The 19,628-nt window shown below is 42.2% G+C and overlaps 1 protein-coding gene across 1 annotated transcript in view; it reads left to right on the plus strand.

Annotated features, from left to right (window-relative positions):
- Positions 1 to 7,820: 7,820 nt before the first annotated feature.
- The window catches only part of LOC113406549 (epithelial-stromal interaction protein 1-like), a 73,676-nt gene continuing 61,868 nt past the window's right edge, over positions 7,821 to 19,628 (plus strand). The window contains exons 1-2 of the mRNA XM_026651866.1: positions 7,821 to 8,014; positions 15,117 to 15,175. Of these exons, the coding sequence (XP_026507651.1) occupies positions 7,821 to 8,014; positions 15,117 to 15,175 (253 nt within the window). The remainder of the gene's footprint in view (positions 8,015 to 15,116; positions 15,176 to 19,628) is intronic.

The following is a 19,628-nucleotide window of genomic DNA, read 5'->3' on the forward strand; positions in this document are numbered from 1 at the left end:
GTGCTACTCCATACGTTAGAATCTCGGCCAACTCTTGTGTTAAAGTCCCCTAGGAGGATTATCTTATTTGTTTTTTATCAAGGTCAGTGTAGAAGGATTCTTTCTGTTCTTCTTCAGCATCAAGAGTTGGTGCATGTGCACTGATGATAGTGGCAAATGACTTATTGACCAATTGGATGCGGAGGGTCATAAGGCGCTCATTGATGCCAACGGGGAGCTCAGTCAGGCGGTTGACTAGGAGGTTTTTGATTGCAAAGCCAACACCGTGTATTCGCCTGTTGCTTGCTGGTTTGCTTTCCAGAAGAAAGTGTAACCGCCGCTCTCTTCCCTCAAGTGGCCTTCATCTGCATGTCTTGTTTCACTGAGAGCAGCAATGTCGATGTTGTACCTTGAGAGTTCTCAGGCAACAATTGCTGTTCTGTGTTTGGGTCTTTCACTTTTTGATTCGTCTAGTAGGGTACGGACATTCCAAGTTGTAAGAAACATTTTTGTTTTTCGTCTGCATTGGGAGTGATCCCTCTGGACATGGTTATCCAGTCAGGTATGGTGGGATAGCCGATATGTTTGGGGCACCTTTTATAGACTCTTTCCCATATGGGGTGAGCAGAAGGATTCCAAAAAAGGCCTGCTCAGTCATGACCGCTGCTGCCAAAAATGCCCCCTATCCCAGTCCAGGTGCACATGACGACCATCTTGCAATCATCGCTTGAGTGTGGGTCTGTGACTAGTGACTCCTGGTGATCACTTCACCTATCCCCGTAGTCACTCGCCCATTGCCACAGCACTTTTATGGGTAGTGGTGGGGGAAAAGTTCTTCCTGTGAAAGAAGCCTGCATGTGAATAGTTTAATATGGGGGAGCTGATGCACACCAGCAGCCACACAAATCTTGGTGGAAGAGGCAACTGTGTCTGGTAGCAAGGTCCAAGACGACTGGGGGTATCTCCTCTGTTGCAGCCTTCGTCCACTTCCGCAGCCGTTGAGAGGTGATCCTGCTTCATCTGCCGGTTCTGCCGTTGAGGTCTTATACTGGGTTGTGCTGTGGTGGGCTGCACTTTGTGTGGTACCTTGCCTTCGACCTTACCGCCATGGGTGATCCTACCAGGAGTACAGGACTCCAGACAGCATCGCTCGTAGGGTCTTAAGTATACGTAAGCTTCTCCAACATGTCAAGGTGGCAGCCCAAGGAGAAGACTCTGTATCAGTGATCTATCATCTTCATTATTGACCATTGCCCCGATTTTTGTGTCATCTGCATATCTTATCAATGATGATTTTATGTTTTCTTCCAGGCCATTGATAAAATCTTAAATAACGCCAGCCAAAAAAAACAATCCCTGTGAGGCCCGCTTGATGATGATTCCCCATTTACAATTACATTTTGAGACCTATCAGTTAATTTATCTGTGTCCGGTGTTAATTTGATATCATTCTAGTTTTTTAATCAAAATGTCATGTGGTACTAATTAAAACGCCTTTTAGAAGTCTAAATATATGATATAAATACTATTACCTTTATCAACTAAACTTGTAATCCAGTTAGTTTGACAGGATCTATATTCCGTAAACCCATGTTGGCTGGCATTAATTATATTATCCTCCTCCTTTAATTCTTTATTAATCGACTCCTGTATCAACTGCTCCCTGATCTTGCCCAGAATTGATGTCAGACTGACAGGCCTATAATTGCCTGAGTCATCCTGTTTACCCTTTTTAGGTACTGGCACAACATTAGCTTTCTTCTAGTCTTCTAGAACTTTTTCCAGTGTTCCAAGACTAATTGACAATCAACATTAATGGCCCAGGGAGCTCCTCAGTCAACTCTTTGAAAACACTTGGGTGCAAGTTATCTGTACATGCTGATTTTAAAACATCTGACTTTAGTAGCTGCTGTTTAACATTCCCTTGATATATTAGTGCAATGGAAAAAGTGTTATCACCATCATATGATATGATTACATCATATGTTTTTTCCCCAAATACAGAACAGAAATATTTATTGAAAACTTCTGCCTTTTCTGCATTATTATTGATAATTCTACCATTTCCATCTAGTAATGGACCAATAGCATTGTTAGGATTCTTTTTGTTCCTAATATACTTTAAAAAAACCTCCTTCTTATTCTCCTTAACACTGCTGGCCATAGATTTGCTTCCCTTATCAACTTTCTACAATTCCTAGCTTCTAATTTAAATTCACTACTATCAACATCCCTTTTCTTCTATATATATATATATATATATATATCTGCCTTCACTTCCCCCTCTAAATCAGGCCACTCTTTAAACCAGTAGGCATGTAGGGGGTGTGGCCCTCCCTCGCTGTCAATCTCTGAGGGAGGCAACACTTTTTTGTTGTCATACCTCTGGAATAGCAGTCTAACAAAGGGGGGAAATTAATAGTCTTTAGGGCTCAAACCCTTAGGCAGGATAGAGCAGTGAATAGTCCAGAGACTCAGGTTGGACAGGGCCCCAAGCAGTCTAGGGCTCCAACCTTCAGGCAGGGTCAAGCAGGGAAAAGTTCAGGGGCCCAGGCCCTTAGGCAGGGCGTGGCACCAAGCAGTCTAGAGCTCCACCCCTCAAGCCAGGTAGAACAAGTAAGAGTCTAGGAGCCCAGCCTTTAGGCAGGGGTGAGCCCCAAACACAGTCTAGCATCCTAGCTCAGCGGACAGTAGATTATGACAGGCCTCCTGGACTAAGGAGAGGAGGCTGCCACCCCACAGGTTGGGTGACAGGGGGTTGGAGGACGGAGGCCCACCCAACTCCACCGCATCCCAGCCCAGGGCCCTAACAGTGGCAGAGTGATCTGCCACTGGGTTAGTGCAGATCCAACCACAACACACTGACTTGGGTTCAGCCAGCAACCCAGCCAGTAACCCAGCAAGTAACCCTGGGATACTTCCTCCCCTCCCCTCAGGGTGTACTTGGATCCTGGGTTTGTCCTCCATTTCCCCAGGGTACACTGCCAGTGGCAATCCCAGCAGGTCCTCAGCATTGGGCGTGTCTGGCAGTTCTGGTAGCTCAGGGGCATTCTCGGGACAGCAGAAGTCTCCTGCAGGCTCTGGCTCCAGAAGCAGGCTGAATGCATCTTTCTCCTTTAGCGTCTCCAGCCCAACTGAGTTGCAGGGCCCGCCTCTTATACTTCCGGTTCCTGTCGCGCCCCTCAGCTTCTGGCGTGGTGAGCATGGACTTCCTGGTTCCGCCCACCAGGGGATGTCTGGCCCTCCCTTGCTGTCAATCTCCGAGGGAGGGCACACCTCTTTGCTACAGGGCATCTAATAAAATGCTCTTAAACAATTCATACATATCATTCATGTTTTTCTGATTAAATTATTCTTCCCAGCTGATTTGGCTCATAATTGCTTTAAGCTTTGTGATATTATGATTGTAAAGCACCAAGTATAGATAAGCAGATATAGATAGATAGATCTAGATCTATACTATATCTGGATTTTATTCTGTTTTCACATAATAAATGGGATCAAGCAATGAACACTTTTACTTAATGACCCTTAATTTTTAGTTCTTTGATCAGTTCTTCTTTATCTGTCAAGATGAAGCCTAATATAGAATTCCCCCTTGTTGGCTGCAACACTTTTTGGGTTAGGAAATTGGCATCTATCATACTTAGAAATTCCAAGGAAGTTTTAGTACTGACAGCATAAGACCCCCAGCATATGTCATTCAAACTGAAGTCCCCAATGATTGAGCACATTTTTTTTCTATACATTATAGATAGGAGTGTAGTGAGCTGGTCATCCTGTTCCCTAGTGTGATTTGGTGATCTGTAGTAAACGCCAATTAATACCCCATCTTGTGCTTTATCTGTTAGAACATTGATGCATAAGCATTCAAGATTTTTTTTTCTGAGTTATTAGTGATTGGTAACAAGTAATGCCATTTTTGACATAAATTGCCATTCTCCCTCCCCTTTTGCCATCTCCATTCTTTTTAAATAAGTTATAACCATTGGTTTTAATATTCAGATCATGTAATTAATCCCACCAGGTTTCAGTAATACCAACTAGATATGGGGTGGGCAAACTACGGCTGCATCCGGCCCGTTGGACCTTTTAATCCGGCCTTCGAGCTCCCAGTGGGGAGCGGGGTTGGGAGCTTTCCCCGCTTCGGTGCTACAGCTGGGGAGCGGGGATTTCCCTTCCTCCACTCCATGCATGCAGCAGCTCCACATGGCTCCCAGAAGCAGGGGCAGCCAGGGGCTCCGGCTCCAAGCACAGTTCCCATTGGCCAGGAACAGCGGACAATGGGAACTGCGGGGGCAGTGCCTGCAGACGGGGAAGCGCGCAGAGCGGCGTGGCCCCGCCTCCACATGGGAGCCAGAGGGGGGATGGGCCACTGTTTCCAGTAGCTGCTTCAGGTAAGCGCCGCCCAGATCCTACACCCCTGAGCTCCCCCCACGCCCCAACTCCCTTCCCCAGCCCCGATTGCCTTCCAAACCCTTTGATCCTAGCCCGGAGCACCCTCCTGCACCCCAAACCCCTCATCCCCAGCCCCACCCCAGAGTCTGCACCCCCAACTGGAGCCCTCATCCCCCCCCCGTGCGCACCGATCCCCTGCCCCAGGTGGCCCACCATACAATTTCCATACCGAGATGTGGCCTTCCAGCCAAAAAGTTTGCCCATCCCTTAACTAGATCAAATTTCTGCTCATAAATGAGCAATTCCAGTTGATCTTCTTTGTTACCCAGGCTCCTACATTGGTGTATAAGCAATTAAAGAATTTTTACTCTGAACGTCCTTTGATTCCTTGATTAATTTTGTTCTCAAAATCTCGATTTTGTGCCAAGTGCTCAGATCTTCCCTCTTTTTACCTTTCCCTTTTGCTACTAGTTTAACGTCCTCCTCACTACTCTAGCCAGCCTGTCCCTGAGAAGATTGGTTCCACTTCTAATGAGGTGGAGGCCATCCAAACTATAAAGCCTGCTCTCCCCACAGAAGGTGGACCAATATTCCACAAAACCCAAACCCTACACCCTATGCCATTTACCTAATGGCATAGGGTGGATGTTCACTTCCAGCGGTTCACTTCCAGAATCTTCTGCCCTCTGCCATCCTTCCCTCGTGGGGCAGGAAGGATGTCAGGGTACATTGCTTGGGCATTCTTTTTTTCAGCGTGCTTCTGAGTTCCCTGAAGTCATCTATTATCTGTGAGATATCCCATGATGCAGTGTCATTAGCGCTTACATGAACCATCACCATATGAACCATAGCGACACTAATATGGCAATCAGGGAGAAATGTCACAGGCCCCTGGGAAAGGAATCACCAGTTCTAGAAATATGTGGCAGTTGAAGGCAACTAGGAGCCATCAGACCAGAAGGAAGCTGTTGGCAGAAATTCAAATGACAATGTTGGGGTCCTCAGACTTACGACACAATTCGATCCTCAGAATTGCATTGTAAGTCAAAACGTTGTAAGTTGAAACCGTTTTTCCCATAGGAATCAATGATATAAAGGGAGATTGGTTCCTGAACCAAGGTTTGATACACTATTTTCACCACATTAACCCAGATTTTTGTGCTAAATGAATTATAGATGACTAATGTAGCAACATCAATGTATTTATTTGGTAAACAGCATTCAAATAAACAAATAAAATCACATATGCTTTGACTTTCCAATTTCCAGAACTTTTTGAAGGGCTCTTGGCTGGAGGGTTCTCTGAAGGCTGGGTCCCTTGCAGTCACTTGTCTGATTGGCTTTCACGGCCAGGGTAGCTTGTTGCTGGGTAGCCTTGCTGCTTTTTTTGATTGGCTCCCAGCCTGGGGCTCAGCCAATCAGAAAGCTTGACCGGTGAAATCAGTGATTGGCTGAGTCTCAGCATGTGATGTGTGCTGTTCTCCCTGCCAGCGTTTGTCTTATTCATAGATTCTAGGACTGGAAGGGACCTCGAGAGGTCATCGAGTCCAATCCCCTGTCCTCATGGCAGGACCAAATACTGTCTTAAGGGAAAACAAGCGTTGCAGGGGCGAAACGGGCAGTCAATTGAAAAGCATAGGAAGTCCGAGGACTCCCTGTAATTGCTTCCCTATAACTGGCTGTGGCTGCTGCTGCTCAGGAAGGATAAAAACGGTCCTGATGCTGCAGCAGGCTGAAAGTGCCTTACTGCTGCTGGAATTCTGAAGGCCCAGTAACTTCCTGTGTTGTTTGTTTGTCCATAAGTGCCTACACTGCCACTGACTCCCGTTAGACAGGATGCATAGGGTGGTAGAAAGAAAGAATCAAGAAAGAATATTCCTTCCTTCCTGCTCTGTATTCCTTGTAGGATCCCTTTACACTGCAAAAACAAACAAACAAACAAACCACCTCGCCCCCCAACATGTTATTACATGCCTGTGTGTCCCAGTTAGGGAGCTGGATTAGTCTGGTGCGCTAGAAGAAAGCAGAAAATGCATATAAGTGTAGATGGTAGAAATGATGGACCTGCAGCAAAATAGTTGCTGGATCTATCAGAATAAAGGTCCCAAATTAGACTTGTGGCTGTTTTGTTTTGTTTTGTTTGTTTGTTTTTTGTACCAGATATGTTGGTGGTCAAATTTTTTTTTTCCAGTATAGTAGAAGCAACACTGGCTATTTTTATTATACAATTTCTGTGTTTGTGGCCCAAAACTGGTAAGATACAGCGGGATCCAGATGATGGATCTGAGTTTTCGTGGTTCTATTACACTGGGGTCTGGATTTTTTAGGTGTAGTAGCAGCTAAATGTGTTCTCTGTTTAGGCAATAAAATGTGGGCTCTTGGGACCAAAGCCTGGCGGAATAGAGAATCTACATGTTAGCACTGGATTTTGTTGATACTGTTTTATTTATGAATTAGCATCCAGATTTCTTTGGTGCAATCTGAGCAGCTATCTTGTTCTTTATTTAGCCAGTGGCATTTGGGAAACTGGTCCCAACTTGCAGGAATCTGGCAGGATTTGGGTGTTGGATCTAGGTTTCACCAGCTCTGTTGCACTGGGATGTGTTGGAATCCAGATTTTTTTGTTAGAAATTAGAATAGGAGCAGCTAAACTTGTTCTCTATTTAAGAAGTGAAATTTGTGAAGCAGGTTCCCAAAATGTTCTGGATCCAGCAGATTTCTGATGCCAGACCTGAGTATTTGCGGTGCTGTTGTACTAGATGCATCAAGATCCAGAGTTTATTGGTTTTGTTTTCTTTTTTGTTAAGAAGAGTGTCTACATTTGTTCTCTCTTCAGGCAGTAATATTAGGAGGGTTGGAGCCAAACATCTGCTGGATCTATCAGGATCCAGGTATTGGATCTGGGGTACTGCAACACTGTTGTGCCAGGATTTGTCAGGGGCCAGGATTTTTTGATGCAGTAGGAAAAGTTAGGCTTGTTCTCCAGTTAGGTAGTGTAATTTGGGGCACTGGAGTCAACACTTGAAAGGGATCTAGCTTTTACCCAACCCCTACTTTAGATATTTCAGGTATGTTAATTCAAAGAGAGCTGAGGCTGCACAAACTATCACCCTTCTGGGCCATTAGAATGAAGAGCAGAAAAGCTTGCTATCTGTCCATGAACTCCTGTCCCGAGTAACCATTTGTGGCCTTGTTAGTCAAGTGATCAGTTTGAGCTGCAGGTGGAGTAGAGGTGATTGAGTGAATGAGGAAGGCAAAGTGCTCCTGCATGTGTCAGAGCAGGGAGGAGCTGGTTTGGGGCGGTCTTATAAGAAATTGAAACCAACTGACTGTAACTCAGCAGTTTTTTCTTTCTTTTCCTGGCTCCTTGTTTTGTTGTCAAAAGTCCCTGGCTGGGCTGCATTTACAGCCTTCTTTGACAAGACAGGCCACACTTCGAGACTATGTACAGGGCAACAGGATGGGAAAAAGACAGCAGGCGCGGGGTGGCTGCTGCCTCCACCACCTCCTATCCTAGGGGTTACCAGGAGCGGGAGAACTCTGGGCTGACAGAGGGAACTGGAAATCCCAGGGGGGACCTGACTTCTGCAGAAGAGTTGGGGAGCCAAAAACCAACCTGGCAGCAGCAGGAGCAGCAGTAAGTAGCAACCAGTTTAGCCAAGTTTGTATGTATTTACACAATAATATTGTGAGTATTAAGTGCCAGTTTTTCACCTGATTCTGTGTATGTATTTATATAAAGGATGTGGGTATAGAGGAAGATTTTTTGAAAGAGCTTAGAGTCAGACTTTCAAAATGCTCTGCCCTTAACTTTTCTGAGAATCTGACCACTTGTATTAGTGCCTAAATGAGAGCTGAGCTCTTATGAGGACTCTGGAGATATGGTTCAGAGATAATATTGCTGTGTGACCATGCACTTAATATGTTCATGTAAAAAACATAAGCATTGTGTGTGTACATTATGTGCAGTGGGCTTACACACCAAATTCTGTATCTCTATTGCTATCTGTTTCTAAGCAGATGGTATTACATACGTTGTCAATGTATGTATGGACTCCTTAACTGGAGAAGGTCTTGAACTGGAATTCAAAGCCAATTCTGATAATCTTTTTCACCTAAATTTAATCACAGGAGATGGATACAAACTGCCAGTTCCAAAAAAATCAACTTTGGTTCTGAGCTAGAGCTGATTTCCTTATGCAGTTTGGATGCAACCCATGATGGCAGGAATTTAAGACCAGTTTGTAAATGCTTAACCCTGACAAATGTAAAGCCAAAGCCTTAGCCCTGAGCTTGTAGTTTAAACCTACCTGGGTTCCAGCCATCTCTAATTTTAACTTCCAGTGATTGTAATTAGATATTCTGCAGGCTGTATGCTCTGTGTATGCATATGCACCTACTATATGTATGCTTAGCTGGGCAAAACTATTAATCACATTTTTTTCACCCAAATTTAATTATTTTTTGTTTTCAAGTTATTTCTACACGTAACACTGTTAATGATAATGTTAACTATTCTGTTGATCTTGCTGTTTTTCATTTCTTTCAAAGTGTAGCTGATTTAAATTAGTACTGCCCACTAGAAGCTGTTTCAGTTTCCTTTCTTTCTTTTACTGAAACTCAAGGGAAAAAAAGGGTGGAGCTAATACGTGACAACTGTGGGACAAAAGATCATAAACAGTTGGATGTTTCACTTTTTATTTTAATTCTCTAATGTTGAATGCTTGAACATCTAACAAGTTGTAAAATGATCTACTTTTGGTATGTATGGGCTATTAAGTTATGTGAAGTTATCCAGATCTAATCTTCTGTTTGGGAAGATAATCATGCAGTTATGAATCTGATTAACTTCCTGCCTCTTCCAAAATCAGAAACAGGCAGAACAAAGACCATTTATGCCACTTTTTTTTTTTCTTGCTCTATTCTGGGGCCAGCCAGAGATCAATTCAGCCTCTAGCATAAATTAGAATAGCCCCAAGGCTGCTCTAATTAACACCCAGATAACTATGAGCTCAGGGTTTTTTTCTGGCAGCTGGGAATAGCTAGAATGCAGAGGCATTCTGGCCACCTCCTTTTCTTTGCATGCCAGTAACACTCCTTTATACCTGGAAGCTTGGGAAATCCTATGATTGTCTTTCCAGCTATGTGCTCTTACGGAATTTGAAGAATAATCAGACCAAAGTAAAATCTCAAACTCTTTCAATCTGTTTCTATTCCATCAGGATGCCTGGCAATGGGAGGGAATCACCTGTCAGGAACTTAGCCAGCAGTAATGTCTATTCAAATTCAATTTGGAAATGAAACTGAAATGCCTGGGCAAAACCCTATAGAATATCTTTGAAAGCCGAAATAGGGGCAACAATGAATCAACAGGGTGACAACAGCTTGAAAACACCTACTACTTGCTACAGTCAGTTTGTGCTTATCAGGTTGCTTGACTTCAAGTGTGTAACATGCTGTGAGATTACATTTACTTGTAAAAGTTGATTTCCAAATTGCATCTGTTCAGAACAAACCTGAAACAAAAGCTTATCCTGAAAAAATAAATCAGCAAAAGGTAGAAAATGAAAGGGCTGCAGTGTAGTCAAGTGACTAAGAAAGAAAAAGGTTGTGATGGCCCCTTTTGTTCAGCAGCCAGCCTTGACTCTTTAAAAAAATAAATAAATAAATCGGACAATGTGTAAAATAGTTTCCAATAAAATCCACCTTCAAAAAACAAACCTGCTATCATAAAATCCAAGGATATGACATTGTACAAATGGGAACAAACATCCCTTGCCATGTAGGATGAAAAGAGAAAGGAAACAGTGGAACACTTGTTTACAGAATTCTAGTACTTAGCATTTACAGTTTGGAAAAAAACTAGATTTTTTTTTAATCTTTATGCTCAATAAAAAAAACCCATGCACTCTTCAATCTGTTACCAATAGAAAGCTACTTGCACAAAGACTGACAATTGAATGCTAAGTCCATCTGTGAGTATCCTTGAAGGTGATGATACAACTCTCCTTGAGCGTTTGCTCCTTTAAGTCAACTAGCCTTCGTTTTCCTTAATGCAGTATTTCATGTAAACTTTCTCTGCTTCTTTCCATTGACTAATCAGAATAAATGATTCTTGTCCTCTTTATAGCATTCCTTTTCCATAGCTGTTGGCAGTTATAATGTCTCCCCGAGCCTCTCTTTTGTTTAGACCAGGGGTCGGCAACCTCTGGCACGCAGCTCACCAGGTAAGCACCCTGGCGGGTCGGGCCAGTTTGTTTACCTGCTGTGTTGGCAGGTTCAGTCGATCGCGGCTCCCACTGTCTGCAGTTCGCCGTCCCAGGCCAATGGGGCTGCGGGAAGCCAGGGTGCTTGCCCTGGTGAGCCGTGTGCCAGAGGTTGCCGACCCCTGGTCTAGACTGAACTTGCCCACATCTTATTTTTTCAGGCCTTTCATCATTTGTGATGCTCTCCCTTGGACTCTCATGTTTCTATCTCTTACTGCAAACTGAACATCAGATGAGATCATCTACGGCCATGGAGAATGGAATAATTAGCTTGCAGCCATTTGTCTTGGTGCATATGCTATAGAACTGGAAATAACTAATAACATTTGCAAAAGTAACAGTTCCAATTTCATTAGCATGGCTCTGCAGGGATAGTGATAGGAGAGTGCTCATGCTGCTACTCGCATTGCCTCTTGCCAGGTAATGTGAGAATTTCCCAGCCAAACGGCAAAAATAATATGTGAAATTATCAATGGGTGTCATCTGGCAAAATAGGACATGTGCAACCAAAACAGTCTTATGTTGTATAATTAAGTAATCAAAAACTATGCACAAGGAAGCAGAGTTAAGGTTATGAAGGTCCAGGTCCTGCAAGCATTTGAAGTACAACTTCATCAGGACTGTTGCATGAGTAAGATGCATACATAAGAGTATGTACACTTCGTTGTTTATTTCTTCTTTACTTCATATCTTCTCTATTTGAAATAGTGTCCCTACTCCCACCCACACAGTCAAATACTCTTCCCCTCCATAGAATATGTGAAATTTGTCTTCACAAACTCATAACATTTTTCTTTTTAAAAAGAAAGTGCACTGCGGTGTCAGGCACCGTACTCAGACCAATATCAAAGAAGTCAATGTTTGCTCAAAAGTGGTAGTCAGCCAAAATGTATTTTCTCTGTTTCTGTGAGGAAAATCTCAGAAAATCCATTAAGGATTTTCAGAGCTCATTAATTGGATCTCTATTGGGGGGGAGGTGGGGCAGAAATACATCCTCTATAACTCTAAAGAGACATTACAAGGAAAAGTTTTTAAAAAAACAAAACAATAGATTTTTCATTAAGCACAAAATAAACTATTTTTTTTAAATCATTATTTTGGAGCCTGAGTAGTAGAAAACATTTTATTTCCTTTTTGTTTCATGCTATTTTTTTCATACTCTTTGTACTTCACATTGTGTGCACTATTGATAATTTGAAATAATCTTCAAAATTAGGACATTTCATTAATTTCCAGCAAGGCAATTAGGATAACTCATTTCTAAATACAGTTACTGCAGTAGCTCAGATTCTGCTTAAACAGAAAACTGACTGGAATGTTAAATTGCCCACTTGTAACTAGGATCCTGTAGGCTTTGCAGGATCAGAGTGTCTGTAAGAGGATATGTCTGACATGTGGTATTGCAAACTGGCTAAAACACAGAGTGAAAGAATTCCTTTCATAAAGAGGAAAAAGCAACAGTTAATGCAAAGGTCTCAAGGAAAAGGGCAAAATAAATTAGAGTATGGATTTAAGCCCTGATCCTGCAATTGACAGTCTGTGTGTTGACTGCAGTGGCTGTACAGAACCCCATTAAAGTACACCCATGGCAACTGCAGGACTGGGGACTTAGACTTTGGTCCTGAGTTTCCACACGGACTGATTTCCAGTTAGCCTTGGGTGTCCAAAGCCACACTGTGACTGTTCAGCTGGGTCTTCTCTAATGTTACCAACTCATTTACCAACTCCTAATGGTGCACACCTGGAATCTCCTCATCAATGACTTCCCAACCCTACACTTCTAATGTAACTTACATACATGGCGTAGGTACATGCGTAGGGACTTTAGTAAAGGGAGATCAACAAGATGTTTACCTCCCCATATTTTGAACTGATAGTTAAAATAACCAAAGCACTATATCAGGGATTGGAAGCCTGTGGTCCACGGCCCATCAGGGAAATCTGCTGGCGGGCCGGAGACGGTTTGTTTACCTGCAGCATCCAATGGGTCCTGCGGGAAGTGGCGGCCAGCACATCCCTTGGCCCGCGCCGCTTCCCACAGCCCCCATTGGCCTGGAACAGTGAACCGCAGTCAGTGGGAGCTGCGATCGGCCGAACCTGCGGACGTTGCAGGTAAACAAACCGTCCTGGCCCACCAGCGGATTTCCCTGATGGGCCGCATGCCAAAGGTTGCTGATCCCTGCACTATATGATAGACTTGAAGGAAGCCAAAGCTGGTTTTGTCCCTTTCCTACTCTGCATCTGCCTCTCTCCTACTTATTTTGAAGCTTTCATCTGGTTTCCAAATCAACTTCAATAATGTGAAAATCCATTCAGCTTTTAACAGTCTCCTTTTAACTGCACAGGCTTTTATGGTGCTGTTTATGTCTTGTCCCTTGCACTGATGCATTTGTTGCTGATACATACATTTGAGCTAATAGGAATGTCAGACTAAGGAAATGATCATCTTTATGGAGATTATGTATATTTTGGATTTGATTACAGTTCTTTCCATAGATATTTTTTAATATAGTGTTGTGGTTTTTTTGTTTTGTTTGTTTGTTGTTTTTAAACAAAAACTGGGGATCTAAAGGAGAGGAACCATAATACTGTGAAATTTCAGAGCCTTACCATATGAGAGTAAATTTAAAGGCTAATTCCTATCTCTATCTGTATCCACAACCTTTTATAGGGCTTATCACCATAGTCCCTGAAGTCATCCTGAAAAAGGAAACTATACATAATTTTCTTTGACAAGTTTGGAGAGACAATACAGGAAACAAGAATAGGACTGAAGAAGTTGACAAACTCGTGTATAACATCTCAAGAGAAGATGTAGTCTGAGATCTGGCTAGTAAAATACCATTAAAAACAAACCTAACAAAACCTTCAAAGAGTAGAGTAGATGACATTCAAGCTTAGTTGCGAGGGAAAGTCTAAACATTTTAAAATACAGCCAAGTAAGGGAATGCTTGGAGAAGCATACAGTAATATGATCAAGAATAACAAGTTGTGTTAAATAAACAAGGATAAGTTTTGCTAACTTGCCTTAAATTGGTCATTAACTTATGTGCAATACTTGAACATAAGAACGGCCATACTGGGTCAGACCAAAGGTCCATCTAGCCCAGTATCCTGTCTTCTGAAAATGGCCAATGCCAGGTGCCCCAGAGGGAATGAACAGAACAGGAGACCATCAAATGATCCATTCCCTGTCGCCCATTCCCAGCTTCTGGCATACAGAGGCTAGGAACACTGTCCCTGCCCATCCTGGCTAATAGCCATTGATGGACCTATCCTCCATGAACTTATCTAGTTCTTTTTTTGAACCCTTGTGGTGTGAATTTTCATCTGCACAACCTCATAACACATCATGTTCACCAAATTTGTGATGGTGCAGTACATACGGCTTCCACTGAGTTTTGCAGCACTCCAGTTGTTAAGGATATTTGGCTGCATGGAAAATGTTCAGTGGTTATCACAATAATAAGATAAGAAAGGATTGTATTAGCTGGTTCCATTAATGCTAGCAGCTCCATCTTTACTAGTTTAATTTTTTAAATTAATCCACCTCCTAGAATAAGTCTTCAAAGAGAAATCCGTAATTAAACAAATATAAATACTTTCCTTCCCATCCCTGGATCCCATTGATATGGCGGCAGACTGCTTTTTGCAATTGGAGCTTTGTGTGATTTATTTATTTTTTTTTCCTGTCCCCTTTTCAGTTGCTTTTCCTAAGCACCTCCTGCCTCTCTCCTTTGTAGTTCTCCCACTGCCAGCCTTGTTCTTCTTGCCCCATTCTTTTAATGTCTCTCTTTAATACCCTAGGACAACTGGGACCCATTCTGGATTGCAGGATGGGGGCACGGGGAGGAGGCTTTCAGGCACTACTGCAAAATAATAAATATGCCCAGAAAATTTAAAGTCCTTCATAAGCATTAAGCTTCATGACACCACAGTGATGTACTATCCCCATTTTATAGATGAAGAAACTGAGTCACAGGCCAAAGATGGACATCAATAGGTGCTTGAGAGCACTAGGCACCTCGTAGGATGGAGCCTGGGAAGAGGAATAGAACCTAGAACTGCTAATTCCCGTTGCCTTTGCTGTTAGACCACATTCATCTGATGTTCATGGACAGGATGTACTGTATAATGTTTTGTAGCAAATCTATGGAAATACAGTCTCCTATGTCTTGAAATGAAGGAGATATGATATGATATCAGTGAGGGTGGGACTTTCATAAACAGAGTTAAGCCAGTGCTGAATATTTCTGAAAATCTTATTCTTGACACATATGACATACACATACAGCATGGCTTGTGATTGAAAACATCCCTATGTATATACCTACTGCAGAAATCATACATCCAGATTGTTCTAAACCTTGTAGCTATTCTTACAGAAATTCTAAAGGTCCATATTGAAATAGAGGATAGTAATGAATCCATAGGTTCATGTGACAGTAATTAACAACTTTCTTTCCATTCCAGTACAGGCGCATATGTCTTGATACCTCCAAATGAAACCAGAAGGAACCAGATACAGAAAAGTAAGTGCATTATCTAACACACTCAATATGAATTTGTTTGTTTTGTTTTTACAAATTGCAGCTTTTGTCTCTGTGCTTTATGACCCTTGCAGTTTTATCTCAGCCTTTACATTGGTTTTATGTGTGCAGCTGTGATAATATTAAAGCCACCACAACATAGAATCCACGGCCAGAAGGGATCATTGTGATCAGTGCTTAATTTGTAATGAAAGAGATGCTGGGACTCGAGCAGTTTTTTTTACTTTCATAACTGATGCGGCAAGCCTAGAGGTGCCGGGGCTCAGCCCTGGCAAGCCCCAGCACAAATTAAGCACTGATTGTGATCACCTAGTAAAGGCAAACTCCATCACCATGCAGACTTTTCTTGCATCAGTTCTAAAATATTTTTCATGGGTAGAAAAGCAAAATTAGGAAAAGACTAGTTCAACCATAGAAAGATGTGATATCTGTAAAATGTTCCCATTAGAAAGATGGTATCATAGCTGTTCAAATTAAGTTCTACAAGACACATTCAGAATTAACTTGATGCCCCTCCTAAAGTTCATAACCCTTCTCCTCTGTCTCTCTTTCCCCCCCCCCCCCCCACCACCCAGGTGTCGAGTTTAGGTTTGAAGATCAAATTTTGAGTCTTGTTTAGCTATCCATGGTCAAGTAAATCTTTCTCTAATTCTAGTGTTGGCATAGTGTACCTATTGCATGTTTATATAGTTAAATTGTTCACATGTGTACTGTTTTCAGAGAGAAAAAGGCCATTTATAGAATGTGCTTAACAAAATTCTCTAAGTACAACTGCACAATGTAAGGCACTTTACCGCCAATGATTTGATTTTTTTGAGCAGCACTGAATATCTACATCTCCTATTGTTGCATGTCTGAGTTAAAGAGTTGAGATTGTCGAATAACCGGCTCAATTGGAATTATTTAATCAAAGATTATCAATCAGATTAGTACAGCATTACGCAGAAAGAAATAGATACATTACCACGCCTATGTTGTCAGACCAAGAAGTGGCTCTGTGTCTCTCCTTCACTGTATCTGGAGGGAGGTGCAGTTCTTATTCCCCAATTATGTTCCCTTACCAGTGTTGTCATATAGGGTTTTAGGCAAAGAAACCCTCTTTGCCAAAATAAACAGATGTTCTGATGTCACTTCTATGCGTTCTCAGTTTACCTGACTTATGTGTGAAGGCATGATTATTTACAGTTGAAAGAACCAACAGTTCTTCAAGATAATGTCTTTCAGTGAGTCCTTCTGACCCCACAATCATTCTTCCTTGTTTGATTCCCCAACAGAAAACATCTGTAGTAACAATCATCCCTCACTAGTTTCCCAAGTTTATATGTGCATATGTATATAAATATGTGTATGTTAAGGAGGTGGTTTCCAAGAATATCTGGAGTTTTATAGACTTGAAGGCACTACGAATTATTAAATACAGCCTAACTCTCACAGTTCCTGAATAGGGTTCCTTATTGGTGAAGGACCAGTGTTCTGGGCCTTAGAATTCAGACATACTCTTTGTTGAATATAGAGTCTAAGGAATAGTTAATATATAAATGACTCAAATATACAGAAAGAAAGAACTAAAAGGTTTAAGATTTACTAACAGATACTAAATCCATTAAGCTTCAATGAGATCTTGTAGATATTTGCTGCCTCCCCAAACCAGGTCTAATATCTAAACTTTCCCTCCATGTTGAGGGACTCAGTGAAATGCACCAAGCCCTTAAGAATTGCAGTAGCCCATTTTACTGAAAATTTGGAGTATAAAATAAAACCATACATCATGCACATTAAAAAAGAGAACAGCACAAAATCCAGGAATCACAAGAACTGTGTACATAAATTCCTTGGTAACAAGCTCAGACACAAGTGACTTACATAAAATTTTATGAATGCTGACAGGATATACAGTTTGCATACAGTAAACCTTATTTTAGATGGCAATCTAAAGTATTCTTTCATTGTAAAAGTTCTTATTGTTTGGCTTAACGATTTTTGTTTAGCCACTGCTAGTAAATAATGCATACACATTCTGGACAGAAAAGATTAGGAGTAAATTAAGGGGTTTTATTTGGCAGGAACTGGAAGATTTTTCATAATTTTTATTCTTATATTTGGGAGTAACTCTGCTATGTAATTCTTCACCAATATCTTTCATAGTGTCAGAGAACTACCATGACTGGATAGGAGCAGTGGGTCAGCACTGTGGTTTGAAACACTTTGGAGAGTATGGTTAATTTAAATTTCTTAAGTTTAAGGCTCTGTAGTTGATCCAGAGTTCACTTCACCTCACTCCTGGAGTAAGTTGGCGTGGGGTTGTGGCATTCTCCTCTAGAAAGAATGTGAACCTGGTATCTGTTCCATTGCACCAAACCACCACCATCAGCCCAGGAGGGAAACAATTCAGGCAGACAGTGCTGCTGTGATGTGGTAGTTGTGTTTGTATTGTGACAACAAAACGCTAGGGCCCTAGTCCAGCAGAAAACTTAAGCATGTGCATGGTCCCATTGCACTCAAAAAGTTCTGAAAGCACCTTGCTGGATTGGGGCCAAGATGCTTTACAGACAAGTAAAATGACAGGTGGGGGAATTCTTCCCAGCACTTGTGCAGAGTGGCATGGTGACAGAGGCCTTGTTTTCACTAGGAAAGAAGGTATGTCTGAACATATGTTAACCAGAACACGTTTTACCCTACTGTATAGGCGGTCTGAGAGGGGAGGTTTTATTTTCCCTTTACTAAGGCTGTCAAGGATCAGACTGGCTCCTGGAGCAGGTTAGAACAGCCCAAGTGCCACCCTAGATTGTGTCCCCTGTTGCCATAGTCCCCATGCAGAGGGGAATTACCAAGATGCAGAACTGCCACAATCCCCACCCCATCTTCTCCAGCCTGCTCCTGCCCTGCCCTGCCCTGCCGGGATGCCATAACTCTGCACCTCACAGGAAGGTCTGCTGGGCTGGGGAACTTATGGGAGGGCGGTGCAGCTAGTTTCCATGGACAAAAATGGCTGCAGCGAAGAGATGAACTTTCTTGATAGTCCCACAGCCTATCACTGGTCTACAATTTTTGAGAAGTCATCTGCTTCAGAGATAAAATGTGCTATTTATTATGTATTTTGATGTGCTGAATTCAAATATGACAATTAAAACAACTGATTGGCTACTGTTTCTAAGATATTTAAGTTTTTACATTTTATGTCTATGTATATTGTGTAGATAGTAGAGTTTTAATCATAAATTGTAAACCTAGGTCTTTCCATGTGTTTATGGTTGTTTTACATGATGATATTTCATGTATTTCATGTCCTGTTTATGTAACACTTTAAAAATCAGCAAAAGGGTTATATAAATAAAATTTATTATGAAACAAAAGGCAAAAAACTATTCTGTACATAGTTTAGTCCTATTCAGTGTCCACTCGGCGCTTCTTGGCTTGTCTCTTGTATTCATTAAATGGAGCATCTCTTGTCACTGTCCAGCAATAGTCTGCAAGCATTGATGGGCTCCATTTGCCCTGATAGCGTTTTTCCATTGTTGCAATGTCCTGGTGAAATCGCTCGCCGTGCTCGTCGCTCACTGCTCCGCAGTTCGGTGGAAAAAAATCTAGATGAGAGTGCAAAAAATGTATCTTTTAGTGACATGTTGCAACCAAGGCTTTTGTATGCCTTGAGGAAGTTTTCCACCAACAACCTGTAGTTGTCTGCCTTGTTGTTTCCGAGAAAATTTATTGCCACTAACTGGAAGGCTTTCCATGCCGTCCTTTCCTTGCCACGCAGTGCATGGTCAAATGCATCATCTCGAAGAAGTTCACGAATCTGAGGACCAACAAAGACAACTTCCTTTATCTTAGCTTCACTTAACCTTGGAAATTTTCCATGGAGGTACTTGAAAGCTGCTTGTGTTTTGTCAATGGCCTTGACAAAGTTCTTCATCAGACCCAGCTTGATGTGTAAGGGTGGGAACAAAATCTTCCTTGATTCAACAAGTGGTGGATGCTGAACACTTTTCCTCCCAGGCTCCAATGACTGTCGGAGTGGCCAATCTTTCTTGATGTAGTGGGAATCTCTTGCACGACTATCCCATTCGCAGAGAAAACAGCAGTACTTTGTGTCTCCAGGCTGCAGACTAAGCAAGAGAGCAACAACCTTCAAATCGCCACAAAGCTGCCACTGATGTTGGTTATAGTTTATGCACCTCAAAAGTTGTTTCACGTTGTCATAGGTTTCCTTCATATGGACTGCATGACCAACTGGCATTGATGGCAAAACATTGCCATTATGCAGTAAAACAGCTTTAAGACTCGTCTTCGACGAATCAATGAACAGTCTCCACTCATCTGGATCGTGAACGATGTTGAGGGCTGCCATCACACCATCGATGTTGTTGCAGGCTACAAGATCACCTTCCATGAAGAAGAATGGGACAAGATCCTTTTGACGGTCACGGAACATGGA

This window comes from Terrapene carolina, unplaced genomic scaffold, assembly GCF_002925995.2.
Source record: "Terrapene carolina triunguis isolate 2854851 unplaced genomic scaffold, T_m_triunguis-2.0 Scaffold18, whole genome shotgun sequence".
NCBI classification, from domain to species: Eukaryota; Metazoa; Chordata; order Testudines; family Emydidae; genus Terrapene; species Terrapene triunguis.